The sequence below is a fragment of the Cyanistes caeruleus genome, unplaced genomic scaffold, assembly GCF_971803275.1.
Source record: "Cyanistes caeruleus unplaced genomic scaffold, bCyaCae1.hap1.1 HAP1_SCAFFOLD_100, whole genome shotgun sequence".
Lineage (NCBI taxonomy): Eukaryota > Metazoa > Chordata > Aves > Passeriformes > Paridae > Cyanistes > Cyanistes caeruleus.
Window position 1 is genome coordinate 92,443 of NW_028255902.1, and position 19,740 is coordinate 112,182.

At 43.9% G+C, this 19,740-nt stretch overlaps 1 protein-coding gene across 1 annotated transcript; it reads right to left on the reverse strand.

Moving 5' to 3' along the window:
- Positions 1–936: 936 nt before the first annotated feature.
- Positions 937–19,350, reverse strand: LOC147646354 (serine/threonine-protein kinase pim-1-like). The gene is made up of 7 exons (XM_086873505.1): positions 19,315–19,350; positions 4,246–4,612; positions 3,435–3,611; positions 3,031–3,178; positions 2,621–2,841; positions 1,939–2,073; positions 937–1,652 (listed from the first exon to the last, which is right to left on the reverse strand). The coding sequence occupies exons 1-4, from the start codon at positions 19,348–19,350 to the stop codon at positions 3,072–3,074; spliced, it is 687 nt and encodes a 228-aa protein (XP_086729631.1). The 3' UTR covers positions 937–1,652; positions 1,939–2,073; positions 2,621–2,841; positions 3,031–3,071.
- Positions 19,351–19,740: the final 390 nt, after the last annotated feature.

Below are 19,740 nucleotides of genomic sequence, written 5' to 3' on the forward strand. Positions count from 1 at the left end.
CCCCAAATCGGTGGGAGACAGAGACTACTCCTAGGCCCCTCAAAAGTGGAGGAGGATGGAGACTATCCCCGGGCCCCCCAATCTGAAGGGAGATAAATACCTGCCCCCCCCAAACTAAGAGATGGATGTAGCCCAGAGCATCCCCCAAGTCAGAGGGGGAAGAGGAGACTGCCAGCCCCCCCAAAGAGGAGGGGAATTGTGCCTGTGCCAGCCCCACAAATTGCAAGGGGACAGAGAACACCCCTGGCCTGGCAAAGGGCAAAGAGCGGCCGGGGGCTGCTGGGATGGTGACAACACTGGCACCCCCCAAATCAGAGTGGAACAAAGAGCCCGCACAGGCTTTCCAGAAGCAGAAAGGGGGCAGCAAATATCCCCTGTCCCCCTAAGTCGTAGGGGCACAGGCACAAAAGGCCCCACAAAAAGAGCATGAGGAACCAAGAGCACTGCTGGCCCCACAAGGGTAAGGAGGATGGAGAAACTCCCCATCTGTCTTTGTTTTGGAAGACAGGTGTCAGCTAGGGAGGGCAGGGGCCTCCCCTGGAATGAAAATGTAGACCCCCTCCCTCTATATTATTATAATTCTGAAATCAAGGGGCTTTCAGGCAGAGATCTGAGGATAGGAATAACAGTTCTTTATTAGAATTTATAACCAGGCAAACAAACAACAATAACTACAGTATTAGCAAGAAAACAGAACCAGGGGGCCCATGACAGCTTTCTCGGCTGAGACGGGATGGAGGAGAGGCTTTGTTTCACAAACCCCCTCGGGCGGGCAGTCCCGGTGCTCCTGCAGGGCTCTGAGGAACACTCAGCTAGAACAGCAGGGATGAGCTGAGATCCTGGGCCAGTGGCTGAGGTGGATCAGCAGCTCCACGGCGGTGCCTGGCACTGCCACACGTCCCGGCAGGGCAGGGGGTGCGAGGCCACCAACAAAGAGGGGAGGAGGAGAAGCAGCAGCAGCTCCGTCTGGGTGATGGTGAAATTCCCTTCTCCCCACCACAACAACTCTGCGCCCGAAGTGTCCTTCTCCAAAACTGAAGAAAGCCCACCAAACTGTCACCACCCTCCTTTTTTTCCTGCCCCCTTCCCTCCTTGGTCCCGGCCAAACTCTTTGTCTTTTTTCAAGCACCCACCAAGTACCCACAGTTAGGTTTTACCCCAAACTAATGGGTAAAAATCCTATGGGCAAGCCAGAAATAAAAAAGAAAGACACCTAACCCCCAACAGTCCCTGAGACTGGGGCTTGGCCTTCCTCGTGGAGAGGTGCATCAAGGAAGGCTGCAGTGTGATGGAGACTGTGATGGGCTGGGAACTCACTGGGGGAAAGGATGGAGCAGTTGTGAAGTAAAAGGCAGGTGGGGGAGAGAACTGTTCAGAGAAGGGCTGAGCTACAGCTTGAGCAAGATGAAAAATGTCATTTGGGGTCATCCCAGATGGATTCCATTTCAGAAGTTATGGAACAAGTTTAATTTTTGGGGGGTGTCATGTTTTCCCTTGGAGGTGGACACTGTGCAGACTTGAGCTGCATTGCCAAAATGCTCAAGTCTCTGCTGCAGGTCACAGCGTTTCTTCTTTGGCTGATCCCGGCCCGGTGCTGAGCCCAGCAGAGCCCTGGCAGAGCCCAGAGCAGCCTCAGCATCCGCAGAGCCCGGCTGCAAGGAGAGAAAGCAGAAACCGCCCGTCAGCTGAAGGCTCCTGTCCCCTTGTCCCAGCCAGCCGCGGTGCCCAGGCCATGCTGGCCGTGCTCAGAGCTGGGCCCAAAGCTGCCCATCACTGCTGCCTTGGGGAGCAGAGCAGGAGGGCAGGACATGTGCCCAGCCTGCAGCCAGCCACGGCAGATCCAGCCCCTCAGCAGCTGCCCAGAGCGGGATGCTCCTGTGCCCGCTGCTATCTCCCAAAAGCTCTTGTCCCAGCCATGCCAAGGAGATGAGGACCCACCTCACACCATCCGCTGCCACAAGAAAAGCTGGTCCCAAACGATGTCCTCAGTCTTCTCCAAGGGCACGGCCCATCCAGGCCACAGCTGGTCCCAAGCACTTCCTGATCCAGACTGGACCCCACCTGGAACGCTTCCTTTAGAAAAACAAACAACAAAATAATGAAAATAGGTCACAGACAAAAAGGGGAAACAAGAAAAATGGTAAAAAATCTTATGTCTGTCAGGAGCTTGAGGAAGGCCCAACCCCTACATTCTAGGGAAAAACCCACCCATGGGTGAGAGAAGCCCATGCTTTCTCCCTTTCCCCCTGCACTGTCTCCCAAAATCACGGTGATCCCAAAGCAAAGCAGGGGAGTGGAGCAGCCCAAGCCCTTCCTTGGCTGCACAGCAAAGCAGCCGTGCTCAGGTTCTGGAGTCCCACCTGTGCTCCTGCCATGGGGGTTTGTTTGTGTCGGGCTGGCTGCCCCAGCCCCAGCCCGGGGCACGGTGGGTGCTGGGGGCTGTTGGCAGGGCCAGGATCCCACTCCCATTTCGTAACCACCCCAGCCCACGCCCCCAGCCCTGCCAAAAACCAGCTGGGCAGCCACTGAGGAATCAGTTGCATCTGCCCCAGCAAAGGGGAAACCTTTGGTTCCTGGACAATGCACAAATCTGGGAGCATCCCCCTGGGTCTGGACTTACCTTAAAATTCCCTGTGAAGCCTGGCTTTGAAGAAGGTGCCAGAATCAAAGTCCATCATCGCCAGCTCCCGCTGGCCAGGTGGAGGAAGAGGTTGTCATCCTTGCTGCTGTTCCTCCATGTCTCCAGCAGCAGCAGCAGCAGCCCCACCTGGTACAGCTTCTCCAGGGGCTCCTTCTTCCCTGGGGTGACACCAGGCTGTCAGGGTTCTGCCCAGGGCCCGGCTGTCAGTGAAGCAGGACAAGCAAAACCAGCTCAGATGGTGCCCACCAGTGCTGGGCAGAGCAGCTCAGCTCCAGCACAAGGGCTGTGTGTTCCCATTCGATGACCCCAGTGCAGTGACACAAGCAGGACAAAAAAGTCTGGGTTTCTTTGCTGCTGATTGCCAGGGCATGCGTGGAGCTGTAACTTACCAGGTCCCTGCATCACTGTGCCTGTGGCTCTCTCCCTTCTTCTAGGGCTGATGAATATCCTGCACCCAGGGATCACAGGACAGGTCTTCTAATGAGGGCCTGTCCAAGGAGTTCAGGGATAAACACCACCTGATCAGAATCTGGCAGTCTGGGGAGAGAAACCACAAACCACTGGTCAGTTGGAGAAGGCTCCTGTCTGCTTTGCCCCACTATTCCCGTGCCCAGGCCATGCTGGATGTGCTCAGAGCTGGGCCTAAACTTTCCCATCAATTCTTTGTTTTGGAGGAGAGCAGGAGAGCAGGACATGTGCCACCTCCTCAGCAGCTGCCAGAGCGGGATGCTCACGAGCCCGCTGCTGTCTCCCAACACTGGTGTTCCCCCCGTGCCCAGAGATGAGGATCCACCTTGGGAGAGCCGTTGTGGCAGCGGGAGCTGGCCCCATCTGATGTTCCTGCCCCTCCTGAAAGGGTGCTCCCCGCAGACCATCTCGTGCAGCAGGATGCCCAGGGACCAGATGGTCGCTGCCTCGCCATGGTACCAGCCGAAGTCGTTCCATTCCGGGGGGCTGTATGACGGTGTTCCTATGGAATATGGATGGAGCTCATCAGGGGGATGCTGCTGCTCCCAGAGCCTGGCCCCAGCATCCCTGGGCATGTGGGGGCTGCCCCAGTGGCACACGGGGTGACCTGCTGCCCTCTCACCAGCACCTGGGACTTGGGTACAAACCTGGGGTTGGAAAAGAAGCCACTGGTGCTGGAAGAGGGCAGCAGAAACCCTGGCAAGGCCCGACCATGACACACAAAGGGAAATACCCACTCAGTGCTGGGGAAAAACCACACCCACATCCTCCCTGCTGGCATTGCCCAAAAAATATCTTGAACCAAGGCAAATCAGGTGAGCAGAGCAGTCCAAGCCCATTCTCACCTGCACACCAAACCAGCTGGTGCACAGGTTCTGGCTCCCCCTCTCTGCTACTCTCACCCACCGGGGTTTTGTCAGGCTGGCTGCCCCAGCCCCAGCCCCAGTCCTGGGCAGAGTGGCAGGCAAAGGCTGCCAGCAGGGCTGGAAGATGGGTCCCCACCCAGTTCTGCTCAGAAGCAACTTGGCTGAAGACTCAGTGCTGTGACTGGCAGCCAAAGGGAGAATCCCTCCTGCCACACCCAGGTTGGGCCAGGAGATGCCAGGACCAGGATCACCACCCCTGTGTGGGCTCACCTGCAAATTGAGTGTAGGCTGTGTCCTGCAGGTAGGTGCCACAGCCGAAGTCGATCAGTTTTGCCTCGCCGGTGTCCAGGTCTACCAAGACGTTCTCAGGTTTGATATCTCGGTGCAGGACCCCGCAGCTGGTGCAGTGCCGCACGGCCGCCAGCACCTGCTGGAACAGCTCCCGCGCCTCTTCCTCGGACAGGAACCTCCGTGCCCGAATGAAACGTCGCAGGTCCTGACACCGCTCCGGGCGCTCCAGCACCATCACGATGGTGTTGGGGAGCTCAAGCCACTCCAGCAGCTGCACCACACCGGGGAAGCCTGTGGACACCTTGTCCAGCAGCACTATCTCCAGGGGTGCGCTGGTGCCGTCGGGCTGCGGGAGGAGCACGGTGCCGTCAGTGGGGCTGAGGCCGTGCCAGGGCTCGGGAAGCCCTCAGCCAGCCCGGGATGCTCTGTGCCCTCCGCTGGCCCCACGCCCGCTCTCCCTCCAGGTGTCCTGGCGGCTCCCACCCTGCCGGGCCCCGGCTCATCCCCGCCCGGCACGGCCCGGCTTCTGCCGCTGGCCCCGCTCACTCACCAGCTCGCCCCAGTGCCGGACGCGGTTCCGTGGCACCTTTTTGATGGCCACCTGCAAGCCAAAGGGAACAGCGGATTCAGCTCACCGCCCACCGTGTCCAGCCCCATCCTCCTCCTCCGCCCCCTCCTCCTCCTCCGCCCGCCGCCGGCCCCTCTGCTCACCGGGAGTCCGTCCGAGAGCCGAGTGGCCGCAAAAACTCTGCCAAAGCCGCCGCGCCCCAGCAGTGAACCCACTCGGTAGCGCTGCTGCAGGGCCTGCTGCGCCTTCCCTGGGGAAGAGACGCGGCCGTCAGCGCTCGGCCCGGGGCCAGGAACGGCCCCCGAGCGCTCCCCGAGCTCCCCGGGCCGGGCACCCGCAGGCGTTCCCTCATTGGAACGCGACAGCGGCGGAGCTCGGGCCGGGGAAGCCGCAGCGGAGGCGGCGGCAGCGGCCGCACCGCCTGTGTCCTCCGCGGGCCCCGGGAGGAGCCGGGGCCGGGGCCGGGGCCGGGGCCGGGGCCGGGGCCGGGGCCGGGGCCGGGGCCGGGGCCGGGGCCGGGGCCGGGGCCGGGGCCGGGGTCGGGCCAGGCGGAGCCAAAGGGCGGCAATGCCGCCCCAGCCCCTGGCACTGATGCCCGCCCAGCAGCGCCAGCGCCAGCACAGCCAGAGCTGGGCGGAGGCGAGACCGCGGAGGGACGGCCGGGGACGGAGACGGGGACGGGGCCGGGGCCGGGGGCGGACCGGGGGCATGGCCCGGGTGGGCACGGGGAGAGGGAACCTGGAAGAGGAGGGGACACAGGAAAAGGGAGACCGGGAGAAGATGCGGGACAGTGGGAGAGGGAGAGGAGAGAGAGAGAATTGATAAATTTGCTGCTGTCGCTGCTGTCGCTGCTTTCGCTGCTGCCGCCGCTGCCGCCGCTGCCGCTGCAACTGAAGCACCGGGGCCGTTTGTCCCCGTGTCCGTTTGTCCGTTGCCCGCTCGGCCCCGCCCCGAGCCCCGCGCTCCCCGGGCAGCCCCTGAGCCTGGCCAAACACGGCAACTTTGCCCTGCTGAGCCAAGAGCCAGAGTCTGGACTCCTGCACAGGGGCACAGCAATGCCCTTGGCTGCTGCTGTGCCTTGTCCCTGCTGAGGCTCAGACACCGTCTGAGCACATTCCCTGAATGCAGAATTTGTACCTGAGCCGAGCACTGCACTTGTGTCTCCAGCATTGCTTTCCAAGGAAAACAGGGCAAGGCAAACTGGCTATAGCTCAGGGTATTTTACAGTGTCTAAAACTTGCCAAGTCTCAGATCTTAGAGGTGAGAGCCATTTGGAATGAATGGGATGGAGAAACAGTGCAAGATGGAAAAGGGAAACATAAAAATAGAGAATAGAGAAAAAAAAATAGAGAAAAATAGAGAAAAACGTATTGTTTGTTTCTTTGGATTTTATTTTCATTTCTTAAAAAAGCTGTTTCAATTTTCCCAGAATCTTCTCCCCAGTCCTGTGCTTTCCAAAAACCTGTCCTGGAGAACAAGGCGCAGCTCCTGTCACAAGATGTGCCCCCAGCTGCAGCTTCTCTTGGCTTCCCACACTGTGAGTGCAGCACAACTCTTGCAGCAAAGCAGGATAAATGTTTGAAGAACTTGACAACTTGTTCTTTCTTTTCCTTGTGCACTGGGGAGTTGTGCCATTGGTGAGGTTTTCATTGTTCCTCTTCTACCCAAAGAAAACATGATGGGCTGCCAGGAATTGTTGGGGAATACAAGCCTGGCTGAATGTGGAGAAAGAATCTCCAGAGCCTGCAGCCAGCAGTGGAGAGCTCATCATCCCAACAGCCCCATGGACATCTGGAAAGTGATCTGGAACATGAAGATGGGCTGACAGAGGGAGTTTGTTTCTGTGTTCAGTTGAGATGATTCTACATCTCTTGCACTGGGAGAAATCAAGAGCACAATCAGTTGATGATAAGCAGCAGAACATGATAAGCTGGAGCTCTCAGTGGGTGAGAGAAAGAATGTGAAAAGGAGAAATGCAGGGAATGACTTGGTGAACTTTGTGTGTAAGAAGGGTCATTTTTTCCTAATAATTCCCAATTCATTCCCTTTGCTTTTATCCTTTTAACAAGGCCAATTGCGTCTCAGATTCCCAATGAAATGAGAACCCTGAGCTTGTGGAGCTGCCTGAAAGGTGCCCTGTTCCTTTTTCTTCTGCTGCTGCTCAGAAACAATGAAGCAAGTTGGGAAGTTCTGGTTTTTCTTTCTCCTGGTGGATTTTTTCATTTTATTTGCCACTGCAGAGGCAATTTCTGTGATGGCCTCTGTCAGTTGATTCTATTTCAGCAGCAGCAGCAGCAGCAACAGGGCTGTGTTTGAGCACTGCAAATGTGACCTGTGTGGCTTTAATTCCCCTCGACTTAGTGCTCAGGGACTTGGGAGCATTTTGATCTGTACTGATCATGATGGCTGAAACAAAAATCCTGAGTTCCCTGTGACAAAAGCACAGTGGGTAGCACTGATTGAAAGAGGCAATTGCAGCTGTACTGCTAAAATTCAAGTGGCAAGCAGAAGAGGGGCAAGAGCAGCCGGGATCTGCAAGTGCCAAGACAAATGTAGATTAAATAATTTTGTGGGACTTTTCTGGAATTTGGTGGGATGTTTCAGGAATTTTGTGGGATTTTTCTGGAATTTAGTGGAAATTTGAGGATATTTTGTGGGATGTTTCTGGAATTTGTTGGGGGTTTAAGAAGATTGAGGGATTTTTTTTTAATTTTTTGCAATTTCATGGGATTTTTTTTGAGTTTTATGGGATTTTGCAAAAGTTTAAATAATTTTGTGGTATCATTCTGGAATCTTGAGGAATTTTGAGGAGACTTGAAGAATTTTGAGGTATTTTCTTCGATTTTGTGGTAATTTGTTTAGATTTTGTGAGATGTTTCTGGAATTTGTTAGGTTTTTAAGAAGCTTTCTGCAATTCTGTTGGGAGTTTTTTCTGGAAACTTGGTGTGATTTTGAGGAGACTTGAAGAATGGTTATGGATTTACTTAGATTTTGTGAAATTTTGTTGAGATTTGGTAGGATGTTTCTGGAATTTTGTGGGGTTTTTTTGTACTGTTGTGGAATTTTCTGTTATTTTGTGGGATTTTGAGGAGACATGAAGAATTTTGAGGTATTATTTTAGATTTTGTGGAAATTTGTGGGGATTTTGTGCGATGTTTCTGGAATTTGGTGGGGTTTTGAGAACATTTAGGGAATTGTGTGGGATTTTTCTGCCATTTTGTGGGATTTTTCTTGAATTTTGCAGGATATTGAGGAGATTTTGTGGGAGTTTTGTGGAATCTTGAAAGATTTTGAGTTGACATGAAGGGTTTTGAGGTATTTTCTTAGATTTTGTGGAAATGTGTGGGTGTTTTGTGGGATGTTTCTGGAATTTGGTAGGTTTTTAAGAAGCTTTCTGCAATTTTGTTGGAGTTTTTTCTGTAAACTTGGTGTGATTTTGAGGAGACTTGAAGAATGGTTATGGATTTTCTTAGATTTTGTGGGATTTTGTGGGATTTTTTTGTACTGTTGTGGAATTTTCTGTTATTTTGTGGGATTTTGAGGAGACATGAAGAATTTTGAGGTTTTTTTTAGATTTTGTGGAAACGTGTGGGGATATGGTGTGATGTTTCTGGAATTTGGTGGGGTTTTGAGAACATTTAATGAATTGTGTGGGATATCTCTTCAATTTTGCAGGATATTGTGGAGATTTTGTAGGAGTTTTGTGGAAATTTAAGGGATTTTGAGGAGACATGAAGGATTTTGAGGTATTTCCTTATATTTTGTGGAAATTACTGGGGATATTGTGGAATGGTTTTAAAATTTGGTGGGGTTTTCAGAACATTTAGGGAACTGTATGGGATTTTTCTGCAATTTCTTGGGTTTTTTCTTGAATTTTGTAGGATATTGGGGTGATTTTGTGGGATTTTCATAGGATCTTGAGGGATTTTGAAGAGACTTGAAGAATTGTGAGGGATTTTTCTTTGATTTTTGTGGAATTTTGTGGGGATTTGGTGGGATGTTTCTGGAATTTTGTGGGATTTTTTTGTACTGTTGTGGAATTTTCTGGTATTTTGTGGGATTTTGAGGAGACATGAAGGATTTTGAGGTATTTTCTTAGATTTTGTGGAAATGTGTGGGTATATTGTGGGATGTTTCTGGAATTTGGTGGGGTTTTGAGAACATTTAGGGAATTGTATGGGATTTTTCTTCAATTTGGTGGGATTTTTCTTGAATTTTGTAGTATAATGAGTAGATTTTGTAGGAGTTTTGTGGAATCTTGAAAGATTTTGAGTTGACATGAAGGGTTTTGAGGTATTTTCTTAGATTTTGTGGAAATGTGTGTGGATTTTGTGGGATATTTCTGGAATTTGGTGGGGTTTTGAGCAATTTAATGAATTTTGTGGGATTTTTCTTCAATTTTTGGGATTTTTCTTAGATTTTATAGGATATTGGGGTGGGTGATTTTGTGAGAGTTTTGTGGAATTTTGACGGATTTTGAGGAGTCATGAAGGGTTTTGTGGTATTTTCTTAGATTTTGTGGAAATTTGTGGGGGTTTTGTGGGATGTTTCTGGAATTTGGTAGGTTTTTAAGAAGCTTTCTGCAATTCTGTTGGGAGTTTTTTCTGGAAACTTGGTGTGATTTTGAGGAGACGTGAAGAATGGTTAGGGATTTTCTTAGATTTTGTGAAATTTTGTTGAGATTTGGTAGGATGTTTCTGGAATTTTGTGGAATTTTTTTGTTCTGTTGTGTAATTTTCTGGTATATTTGTGGGATTTTGAGGAGACATGAAGTATTTTGAGGTATTTTTTTAGATTTTGTGGAAATTTGTGGGGATATTGTGGGATGTTTCTGGAATTTGGTGGGGTTTTGAGAACATTTAATGAATTTTGTGGGATTTTTCTTGAATTTTGTTGTGTATTGAGGAGATTTCGTGGGAGTTTTGTGGAATCTTGAAAGATTTTGAGGAGACATGAAGGGTTTTGAGGTATTTTCTTAGATTTTATGGAAATTAGTGGGGATATTCTGGGATGTTACTGGAATTTGTTGGGGTTTTGAGAACGTTTAGGGAAGTGTATGGGATTTTTCTGCAATTTTGTTAGATTTTTATTGAATTTTGTGGGATATTGGGGTGATTTTGTGGGATTTTTGTAGAATCTTGAGGGATTTTGTAGAGACTTTAAGAATTGTGTGGGATTTTTTTTGAAATTTTGTGGAAATTTGTGGTGATTTGGTGGATATTTCTGGAATTTTCTGGGATTTTTTTTGTACTATTGTGGAATTTTTTGGTATTTTGTGGGATTTTTAGACTTGAAGAATTGTGAGAGATTTTTCTTTGATTTTGTGGAAATTTGTGGGGATTTTGTGGGATGTTTCTGGAGATTTGGTGGGGTTTTGAGAACATTTAGGGAATTGTGTGGGATTTTTCTGCCATTTTGTGGGATTTTTCTTGAATTTTGTAGGATATTAAAGAGATTTTGTGGGAGTTTTGTGGAATCTTGAAAGATTTTGAGGTGACATGAAGAATTGTGAGGGATTTTTCTTAGATTTTGTGGAAATTTGTGGGATTTTGTGGGATGTTACTGGAATTTGGTAGGGTTTTGGGAAGATGTAGGGATTTTTTTTAGATTGTTTTCTGGAATTCGGTCTGATTTTGAGGGGACTTGAAGAATTGTGAGGGATTTTTCTTAGATTTTGTGGAGATTTGGTAGGATGTTTCTGGAATTTTGTGAGATTTTTTTGTACTGTTGCGGAATTTTCTGTTATTTTGTGGGATTTTGAGGAGTCATGAAGGGTTTTGAGGTATTTTCTTAGATTTTGTGGAAATTTGTGGGGGTTTTGTGCGATGTTTCTGGAATTTGGTAGGTTTTTAAGAAGCTTTCTGCAATTCTGTTGGGAGTTTTTTCTGGAAACTTGGTGTGATTTTGAGGAGACGTGAAGAATGGTTAGGGATTTTCTTAGATTTTGTGAAATTTTGTTGAGATTTGGTAGGATGTTTCTGGAATTTTGTGGAATTTTTTTGTTCTGTTGTGTAATTTTCTGGTATATTTATGGGATTTTGAGATGACATGAAGTATTTTTGAGGTATTTTTTTAGATTTTGTGGAAATTTGTGGGGATATTGTGGTAATTTGTTTCTGGAATTTGGTGGGGTTTTGAGAACATTTAATGAATTTTGTGGGATTTTTCTTGAATTTTGTAGGATATTGGGGTGATTTTGTGGGATTTTTGTAGAATCTTGGGGGATTTTGCAGCGACTTGAAGAATTGTGAGGGATTTTTCTTAGATTTTGTGGAATTTTGTGGAGATTTGGTAGGATGTTTCTGGAATTTTGTGGGATTTTTTTGTACTGTTGTGGAATTTTCTGTTATTTTGTGGGATTTTGAGGAGACATGAAGAATTTTGAGGGATTTTTTAAGATTTTGTGGAAATTTGTGGGGATTTTGTGCGATGTTTCTGGAGATTTGCTGAGGTTTTGTGAACATTTAGGGAATTGTGTGGGATTTTCTGCCATTTTGTGGGATTCTTCTTGAATTTTGTAGGATATTGAGGAGATTTTGTGGGAGTTCTGTGGAATCTTGAAAGATTTTGAGGTGACATGAAGAATTGTGAGGGATTGTTCTGAAATTTTGTGGATTTTTTTGTACTGTTGTGGAATTTTCTGGTATTTTGTGGGGTTTTGAGGAGACATGAAGAATTTTGAGGTATTTTTTTGATTTTGTGGAAATGTGTGGTGATATTGTAGGATGTTTCTGGAATTTGGTGGGGTTTTGAGAACGTTTAATGAATTTTGTGGGATGTTTTTGAATTGTGCAGGATATTGTGGAGATTTTGTAGGAGTTTTGTGGAAATTTAAGGGATTTTGAGGAGACATGAAGGATTTTGAGGTGTTTTCTTAGATTTTGTGGAAATGTGTGGGGATATTGTGGGATGTTACTGGAATTTGGTGGGGTTTTCAGAACATTTAGGGAATTGTATGTTATTTTTCTGCAATTTGGTGGGATTTTTCTTGAAAATTTGTAGTATATTGAGGAGATTTTGTGGGAGTTTTGTGGAATCTTGAAAGATTTTGAGGTGACATGAAGGGTTTTGAGGTATTTTCTTAGATTTTGTGGAAATGTGTGTGGATTTTGTGGGATATTTCTGGAATTTGGTGGGGTTTTGAGCAATTTAATGATTTTTGTGGGATTTTTCTTCAATTTTTGGGATTTTTCTTAGATTTTTTAGGATATTGGGGTGATTTTGTGGGAGTTTTGTGGAATTTTGAGGGATTTTGAAAAGTCATGAAGGGCTTTGAGGTATTTTCTTTGATTTTGTGGAAATGTGTGGGGGTTTTGTGGGATATTTGTGGAATTTGGTAGGCTTTTAAGAAGCTTTCTGCAATTCTGTTGGGAGTTTTTTATGGAACTTGGTGTGATTTTGAGGAAACGTGAAGAATGCTTAGGGATTTTCTTAGATTTTGTGAAATTTTGTTGAGATTTGGTAGGATGTTTCTGGAATTTTGTGGGATTTTTTTGTTCTATTGTGGAATTTTCTTGTATTTTGTGGGATTTTGAGGTGACATGAAGTATTTTGAGGTATTTTTTTAGATTTTGTGGAAATTTGTGGGGATATTGTGGGATGTTTCTGGAATTTGGTGGGGTTTTCAGAACATTTAGGGAATTGTATGGGATTTTTCTGCAATTTCATGAGATTTTTCTTGAATTTTGTGGGATATTGGGGTGATTTTGTGGGATTTTCGTAAAATCTTGAGGGATTTTGTAGCGACTTCAAGAATTGTGAGGGATTTTTCTTTGATTTTTGTGGAATTTTGTGGAGATTTCGTTGGATGTTTCTGGAATTTTGTGGGATTTTTTTGTACTGTTGCGGAATTTTCTGTTATTTTGTGGGATTTTGAGGAGTCATGAAGGGTTTTGAGGTATTTTCTTAGATTTTGTGGAAATTTGTGGGGGTTTTGTGCGATGTTTCTGGAATTTGGTAGGTTTTTAAGAAGCTTTCTGCAATTCTGTTGGGAGTTTTTTCTGGAAACTTGGTGTGATTTTGAGGAGACGTGAAGAATGGTTAGGGATTTTCTTAGATTTTGTGAAATTTTGTTGAGATTTGGTAGGATGTTTCTGGAATTTTGTGGAATTTTTTTGTTCTGTTGTGTAATTTTCTGGTATATTTATGGGATTTTGAGGAGACATGAAGTATTTTTGAGGTATTTTTTTAGATTTTGTGGAAATTTGTGGGGATATTGTGGTAATTTGTTTCTGGAATTTGGTGGGGTTTTGAGAACATTTAATGAATTTTGTGGGATTTTTCTTGAATTTTGTAGGATATTGGGGTGATTTTGTGGGATTTTTGTAGAATCTTGGGGGATTTTGCAGCGACTTGAAGAATTGTGAGGGATTTTTCTTAGATTTTGTGGAATTTTGTGGAGATTTGGTAGGATGTTTCTGGAATTTTGTGGGATTTTTTTGTACTGTTGTGGAATTTTCTGTTATTTTGTGGGATTTTGAGGAGACATGAAGAATTTTGAGGGATTTTTTAAGATTTTGTGGAAATTTGTGGGGATTTTGTGCGATGTTTCTGGAGATTTGCTGAGGTTTTGTGAACATTTAGGGAATTGTGTGGGATTTTCTGCCATTTTGTGGGATTCTTCTTGAATTTTGTAGGATATTGAGGAGATTTTGTGGGAGTTCTGTGGAATCTTGAAAGATTTTGAGGTGACATGAAGAATTGTGAGGGATTGTTCTGAAATTTTGTGGATTTTTTTGTACTGTTGTGGAATTTTCTGGTATTTTGTGGGGTTTTGAGGAGACATGAAGAATTTTGAGGTATTTTTTTGATTTTGTGGAAATTTGTGATGATATTGTGGGATGTTTCAGGAATTTGGTGGGGTTTTGAGAACATTTAATGAATTTTGTGGGATTTTTCTTGAATTTTGCAGTATATTGTGAAGATTTTGTTGGAGTTTTTTGGAAATTTAAGGGATTTTCTGGAGGCATGAAAGATTTTGAGGTGTTTTCTTAGATTTTGTGGAAATATGTGTGGATATTGTGGGATGTTTCTGGAATTTGGTTGGGGTTTGAGAACATTTAGGGAATTGTATGAGATTTTTCTGCAATTTGGTGGGATTTTTCTTGAATTTTGTAGTATATTGAGGAGATTTTGTGGGAGTTTTGTGGAATCTTGAGGGATTTTGAGGTGACATGGAGAATTGTGAGGGATTTTTCTGAAATTTTGTGGAAATGTGTGTGGATTTTGTTGGATATTTCTGGAATTTGGTTGGGTATTGAGCAATTTAATGAATTTTGTTGGATTTTTCTTCAGTTTTTGGAATTTTTCTAAGATTTTGTAGGACATTGGGGTGATTTTGTGGGAGTTTTGTGGAATTTTGAGGGATTTTGAGGAGACATGAACAATTTGAGGTATTTTTTTAGATTTTGTGGAAATTTGTGGGCGTTTTGCGGGATGTTTCTGGAATTTGGTAGGTTTTTAAGAAGCTTTCTGCAATTGTGTTGGAGTTTTTTCTGGAAACTTGGTGTGATTTTGAGGAGACGTGAAGAATGGTTAGGGATTTTTTTAGATTTTGTGAAATTTTGTTGAGATTTGGTAGGATGTTTCTGGAATTTTGTGGAATTTTTTTGTTCTGTTGTGGAATTTTCTGGTATTTTGTGGGATTTTGAGGAGACATGAAGGATTTTGAGGTATTTTCTTAGATTTTGTGGAAATTTGTGATGATATTGTGGGATGTTTCTGGAATTTGGTGTGGTTTTGAGAACCTTTAATGAATTTTGTGGGATTTTTCTTGAATTTTGCAGGATATTGAGGAGATTTTGTAGGAGTTTTGTGGAAATTTAAGGGATTTTCTGGAGGCATGAAGGGTTTTGAGGTGTTTTCTTAGATTTTGTGGAAATGTGTGGGGATATTGTGGAATGTTTTTGGAATTTGGTCGGGTTTTCAGAACATTTAGGGAATTGTATGTTATTTTTCTGCAATTTCATGGGATTTTTCTTGAATTTTGTAGGATATTGGGGTGATTTTGTGGGAGTTTTGTGGAATTTTAAGGGATTTTGAGGAGTCATGAAGGGTTTTGAGGTATTTTCTTAGATTTTGTGGAAATGTGTGGGGGTTTTGTGGGATGTTTCTGGAATTTGGTAGGTTTTTAAGAAGCTTTCTGCAATTCTGTTGGGAGTTTTTTCTGGAAACTTGGTGTGATTTTGAGGAAACGTGAAGAATGGTTAGGGATTTTCTTAGATTTTGTGAAATTTTGTTGAGATTTGTTAGGATGTTTCTGGTATTTTGTGGAATTTTTTTGTTCTGTTGTGGAATTTTCTGGTATTTTGTGGGATTTTGAGGTGACATGAAGTATTTTCAGGTACTTTTTTAGATTTTGTGGAAATTTGTGGGGATATTGTGGGATGTTTCTGGAATTTGGTGGGGTTTTGAGAACATTTAGTGAATTTTGTGGGATGTTTTTGAATTTTGTAGGATATTGGGGTGATTTTGTGGGATTTTCGTAAAATCTTGGGGGATTTTGTAGTGACTTGAAGAATTGTGAGGGATTTTTCTTAGATTTTGTGGAATTTTGTGGAGATTTGGTAGGATGTTTCTGGAATTTTGTGGGATTTTTTTGTACTGTTGTGGAATTTTCTGGTATTTTGTGGGATTTTGAGGAGACACGGAGAATTTTGAGGTATTATTTTAGATTTTGTGGAAATTTGTGGGGATATTGTGTTATGTTTCTGAAATTTGGTGTGTTTTTGAGAACATTTAGGGAATTGTATGGGATTTTTCTGCAATTTCTTGGGATTTTTCTAAGATTTTGTAGGATATTGGGGTGATTTTGTAGGAGTTTTGTGGAATCCTGAAAGATTTTGAAGAGTCATGAAGGATTTTGAGGTATTTTCTTATATTTTGTGGAAATGTGTGGGGATTTTGTGGGATATTTCTCGAATTTGGTGGGGTTTTGAAAACATTTAATGAATTTTGTGGGATATTTCTGGCATTTTTTGGGATTTTTCTTAGATTTTGTAGGATATTGGGGTGATTTTGTGGGAGGTTTGTGGAATTTTTTAAGGATTTTGAGAAGACATGAACAATTTGAGATATTTTTTTAGATTTTGTGGAAATTTGTGGGGATATTGTGGGATGTTTCTGGAATTTGGTGGGGTTTTGAGAACATTTAGGGAATTGTGTGGGATTTTTCTGTGATTTTGTGGGATTTTTCTTGAATTTTGTAGGATATTGAGGAGATTTTGTGGGAGTTTTGTGGAATCTTGAAAGATTTTGAGGTGATATGAAGAATTTTGAGGTATTATTTTAGATTTTGTGGATATTTGTTGGGATTTTGTGGGATTTTTCTGGCATGTGGTGGGATTTTTCTTAGATTTTGTAGGATATTGAGGTGATTTTGTGGGATTTTTGTAGGATCTTGAGGGATTTTGGAGAGACTTAAAGAATTGTGTGGGATTTTTCTGAAATTTTGTGGAAATTTTTGGGGATTTGGTGGGATATTTCGGGAGTTTTCTGGGATTTTTTTGTACTGTTGTGGAATTTTCTGGTATTTTGTGGGATTTTTAGACTTGAAGAATTGTGAGAGATTTTTCTTAGATTTTGTGGAAATTTGTGGGGATTTTGTGCGGTGTTTCTGGAGCTTTGCTGGGGTTTTGAGAAAATTTAGGGAATTGTGTGGGATTTTTCTGCAATTTGTGGGATTTTTCTTGAATTTTGTAGGATATTGAGGAGATTTTGTGGGAGTTTTGTGGAATCTTGAAAGATTTTGAGTTGACATGAAGGGTTTTGAGGTGTTTTCTTAGATTTTGTGGAAATTTGTGGGATTTTTTGGGATATTTCTGGCATTTGGTAGGGGTTTGGGAAGATGTAGGGAATTTTTTGGAGATTTTTTTCTGCAAATTTGAGGGATTTTGAGGGGACTTGAAGAATTGTTAGGGATTTTTCTTAGATTTTGTGGGAATTTTGTGGATATGGCGGGATGTTTCTGGAATTTGCCAGGGTTTTGAGAACATTTAATGAATTTTGTGGGATTTTTCTTGAATTTTGCAGGATACTGGGGAGATTTTGTAGCAGTTTTGGGGAAATTTAAGGGATTTTCAGGGGACATGAAGAATTTTGAGGTATTTATTTCGATTTTGTGGAAATTAGTGGGGATATTGTGGGATGTTTCTAGAATTTGGTGGGGTTTTCAGAAAATTTAGGGAATTGCATGTGATTTTTCTGATATTTTGTGGGATTTTTCTTGAATTCTGTAAAATATTGAAGAGATTTGGTGGTAATTTTGTGGAATTTTGAGGAATTTTGAGGAGACATGGGGAATTTTGTGGTATTTTTCTAGATTTTGTGGAAGTTTGTGAAAATTTGGTAGGATGTTAGTGTAATTTTGTGAGGTTTTGAGAATATTTCTGCAATTGTATTGGAGTTTTTTTCTGGAATTTTGTTGGATATTTTATTGATTTTTTGGAGATTTGTGGAGATTTTGTGGGATGTGTCTGGAATTTGGTAGGGTTTTCACAAGATTTCTGCAATTTTGTGAGATTTTTCTGCAATTTTGTGGGATTTTGAGGAGACTTGAAGGATTTTGAGGTATTTTCTTAGATTTTGTGGAAATGTGTGGGGATTTTGTGGGATGTTATCGGAATTTGGTAGGGCTTTGGGAAGATTTAGGGAATTTTCTGAGATTTTTTTCTGGAATCTTTAGGGATTTCGTGGAGACTTGACAAATATTGTGGGATTATTCTTAGATTTTGTGGAAATTTGTGGAGATTTTGTGGGATTTTTCTGGAATTTGGTAGGGTTTTGAGAATATTTCTGCAATTTGGTGGCATTTTTTTCCAGAATTTTATGGGATTTTGTGGAGACTTGAAAAATTTTGATGGATTTTTCTTGATTTTGTGGAATTTTTAGAGATCTGGTGGGATGTTTCTGGAATATGGTAGGGTTTTGAGAAGATTTAGGGAATTTTGTGGGATGTTTATGGAATTTTGTGGGATTTTTGTGGAATTTTGTGGGATTTTGTGGAAACGTGTGGGAGTCTAGAAATGCAGGGACATTTCTCTGTCTATTCAATTATTTAAAGAATATATGAATCATACATAATATTGACAGAAAGGCTTCCAAATATCCCTGAGCAAGCCAGAGTTTGTACGAAATATGATAGAAAGTAGAAAAATGTTTCTTTTAACACTGAGGTGAAAATATAGATTTTTAGAGGGTTTCACACGTGGAGTAAAGATGAAAGAAAAAAGGTGTAGTTTTTAATCCTTCTTCTTCCTTCTTCTCCATGCTTCTGCAGTTTTTAGAAGCACAAAGAATGACTGGTTTAGAGTTAGTCGCACGTTTAATTACATGAGTAGATCTAGAAAACCTGTTTGTTGAGATATAATAACAATACACGTGTCTGTAGTTAATAGGGTAAAAATTGGTATAAAGGTGAAAAGACCGCGTGGTTCGGGGCCATTTTGTATCATTAGAACGAGATGAGCCAGGCTGTGGTGATTTAAGCTTATGCAGCTCGTCTGGATAGACCTGCCAGGTTTTTGTAAGGATCTTTCAATAAACACCAGAAACCAGAATCTAACGAGCCCGGGAGTTTTCTTCGAATGTTAAGGACTGAGATAAGTGGGACTCCCCATGAGGGAGGATCCCAGAGGAATTCAGCCCAAAGGAGGCTGAGAGACTAGAGAAAAGTTATATCCACAGGGAATTCAGCACAAAGGAGGCTGAGAGACTAGAGAAAAGCTATATCCACAGGGAATTCAGCACAAAGGAAGCTGAGAGACTAGAGAAAAGTTATATCCACAGGGAATTCAGCCCAAAAGAAGCAAAAAGAGAAAAGTTACACCAATCCCCATCCCACCCATCCTGCCCCACCCAATGCCCATCTCACCCCTCCTGATTTCCATCCCACTTCACCCAATCCCCTTCCAACCCCATTCCACCTGATGCCTTCAGAAGGCTGACCTAGAACAGAGGCTGGACAGAGTTAAGAATAAAGTTTATTAAAAGGCCTTAAAGGATACACCTTGGGCAGTACAAGAGCCTGGCCAGAGCTACACCCAGGACTGACCAAAAATGGCCACAAAAATGGACAACTCATCACGAGGTCTCACATTTTTAGAAGTTTAGGTCCATCTGGACATTGGGGCTCATTGTGCAGTGACAGCTTCAGATGATGAAGTCCCATCCTTCTTGTTTTCTCTCTTCAGTCCACCCTTGTTTATGCTTTTGGGCTTGGAACTTGTAACGACTGTCCTTGGTATCAAGCTAGAAAAGGAATTGTTTTGTCTACCTGTTGTAGTTTAAGGCCTGGCGATCTGAAGATTTCGGGATGTAACGGAAAGTTAGCAAAAACCCCTCTCTGTTAGGATAGTAAAACCTTCTGTAATTAGCAAATAGCACTCAAGTGTAACGTAAGCAGATGGGAGTAACACAATGACCCTAGGTTATAGAAGGTCAAATTCTCCTGCAATAAACGCCATTGCTTTGCCATCCATCACATTGATGTCTTGTGGGTAGATTGGCCGGGTGGCCATGGGGGGAGGCCACGGTGCTGGCTCCTGAATTGGGGTGTTTGCCTTGCTTGGAAAACCTACACTACCTACTCTGTGAAGAGAGCTCAGTGACACCTAATGTGAAGTTCAAAACTACAAACCTAGGCAGTGCAGAACATGAAAGATATGAAAGCTAAAATTTAAGGCAACACACCCTGAGGGGCTGCGGAATCCAGTCATTTTGGGTGGGACTGAGTAGATTTCAGTGGCACTGAGTGGTTTTGAGGTGACAGATCGAACCCTCTCGTCTCCTTAAGTGCCAAGAAATGGAGACAACTCCACCAAATAACCCCACAACCCCTGAATACTCCCAAGTATCTCCCAGATTCCCTTGAAGCACTGGTAAATGTGAGGTTTTAGATGCCTTTGATG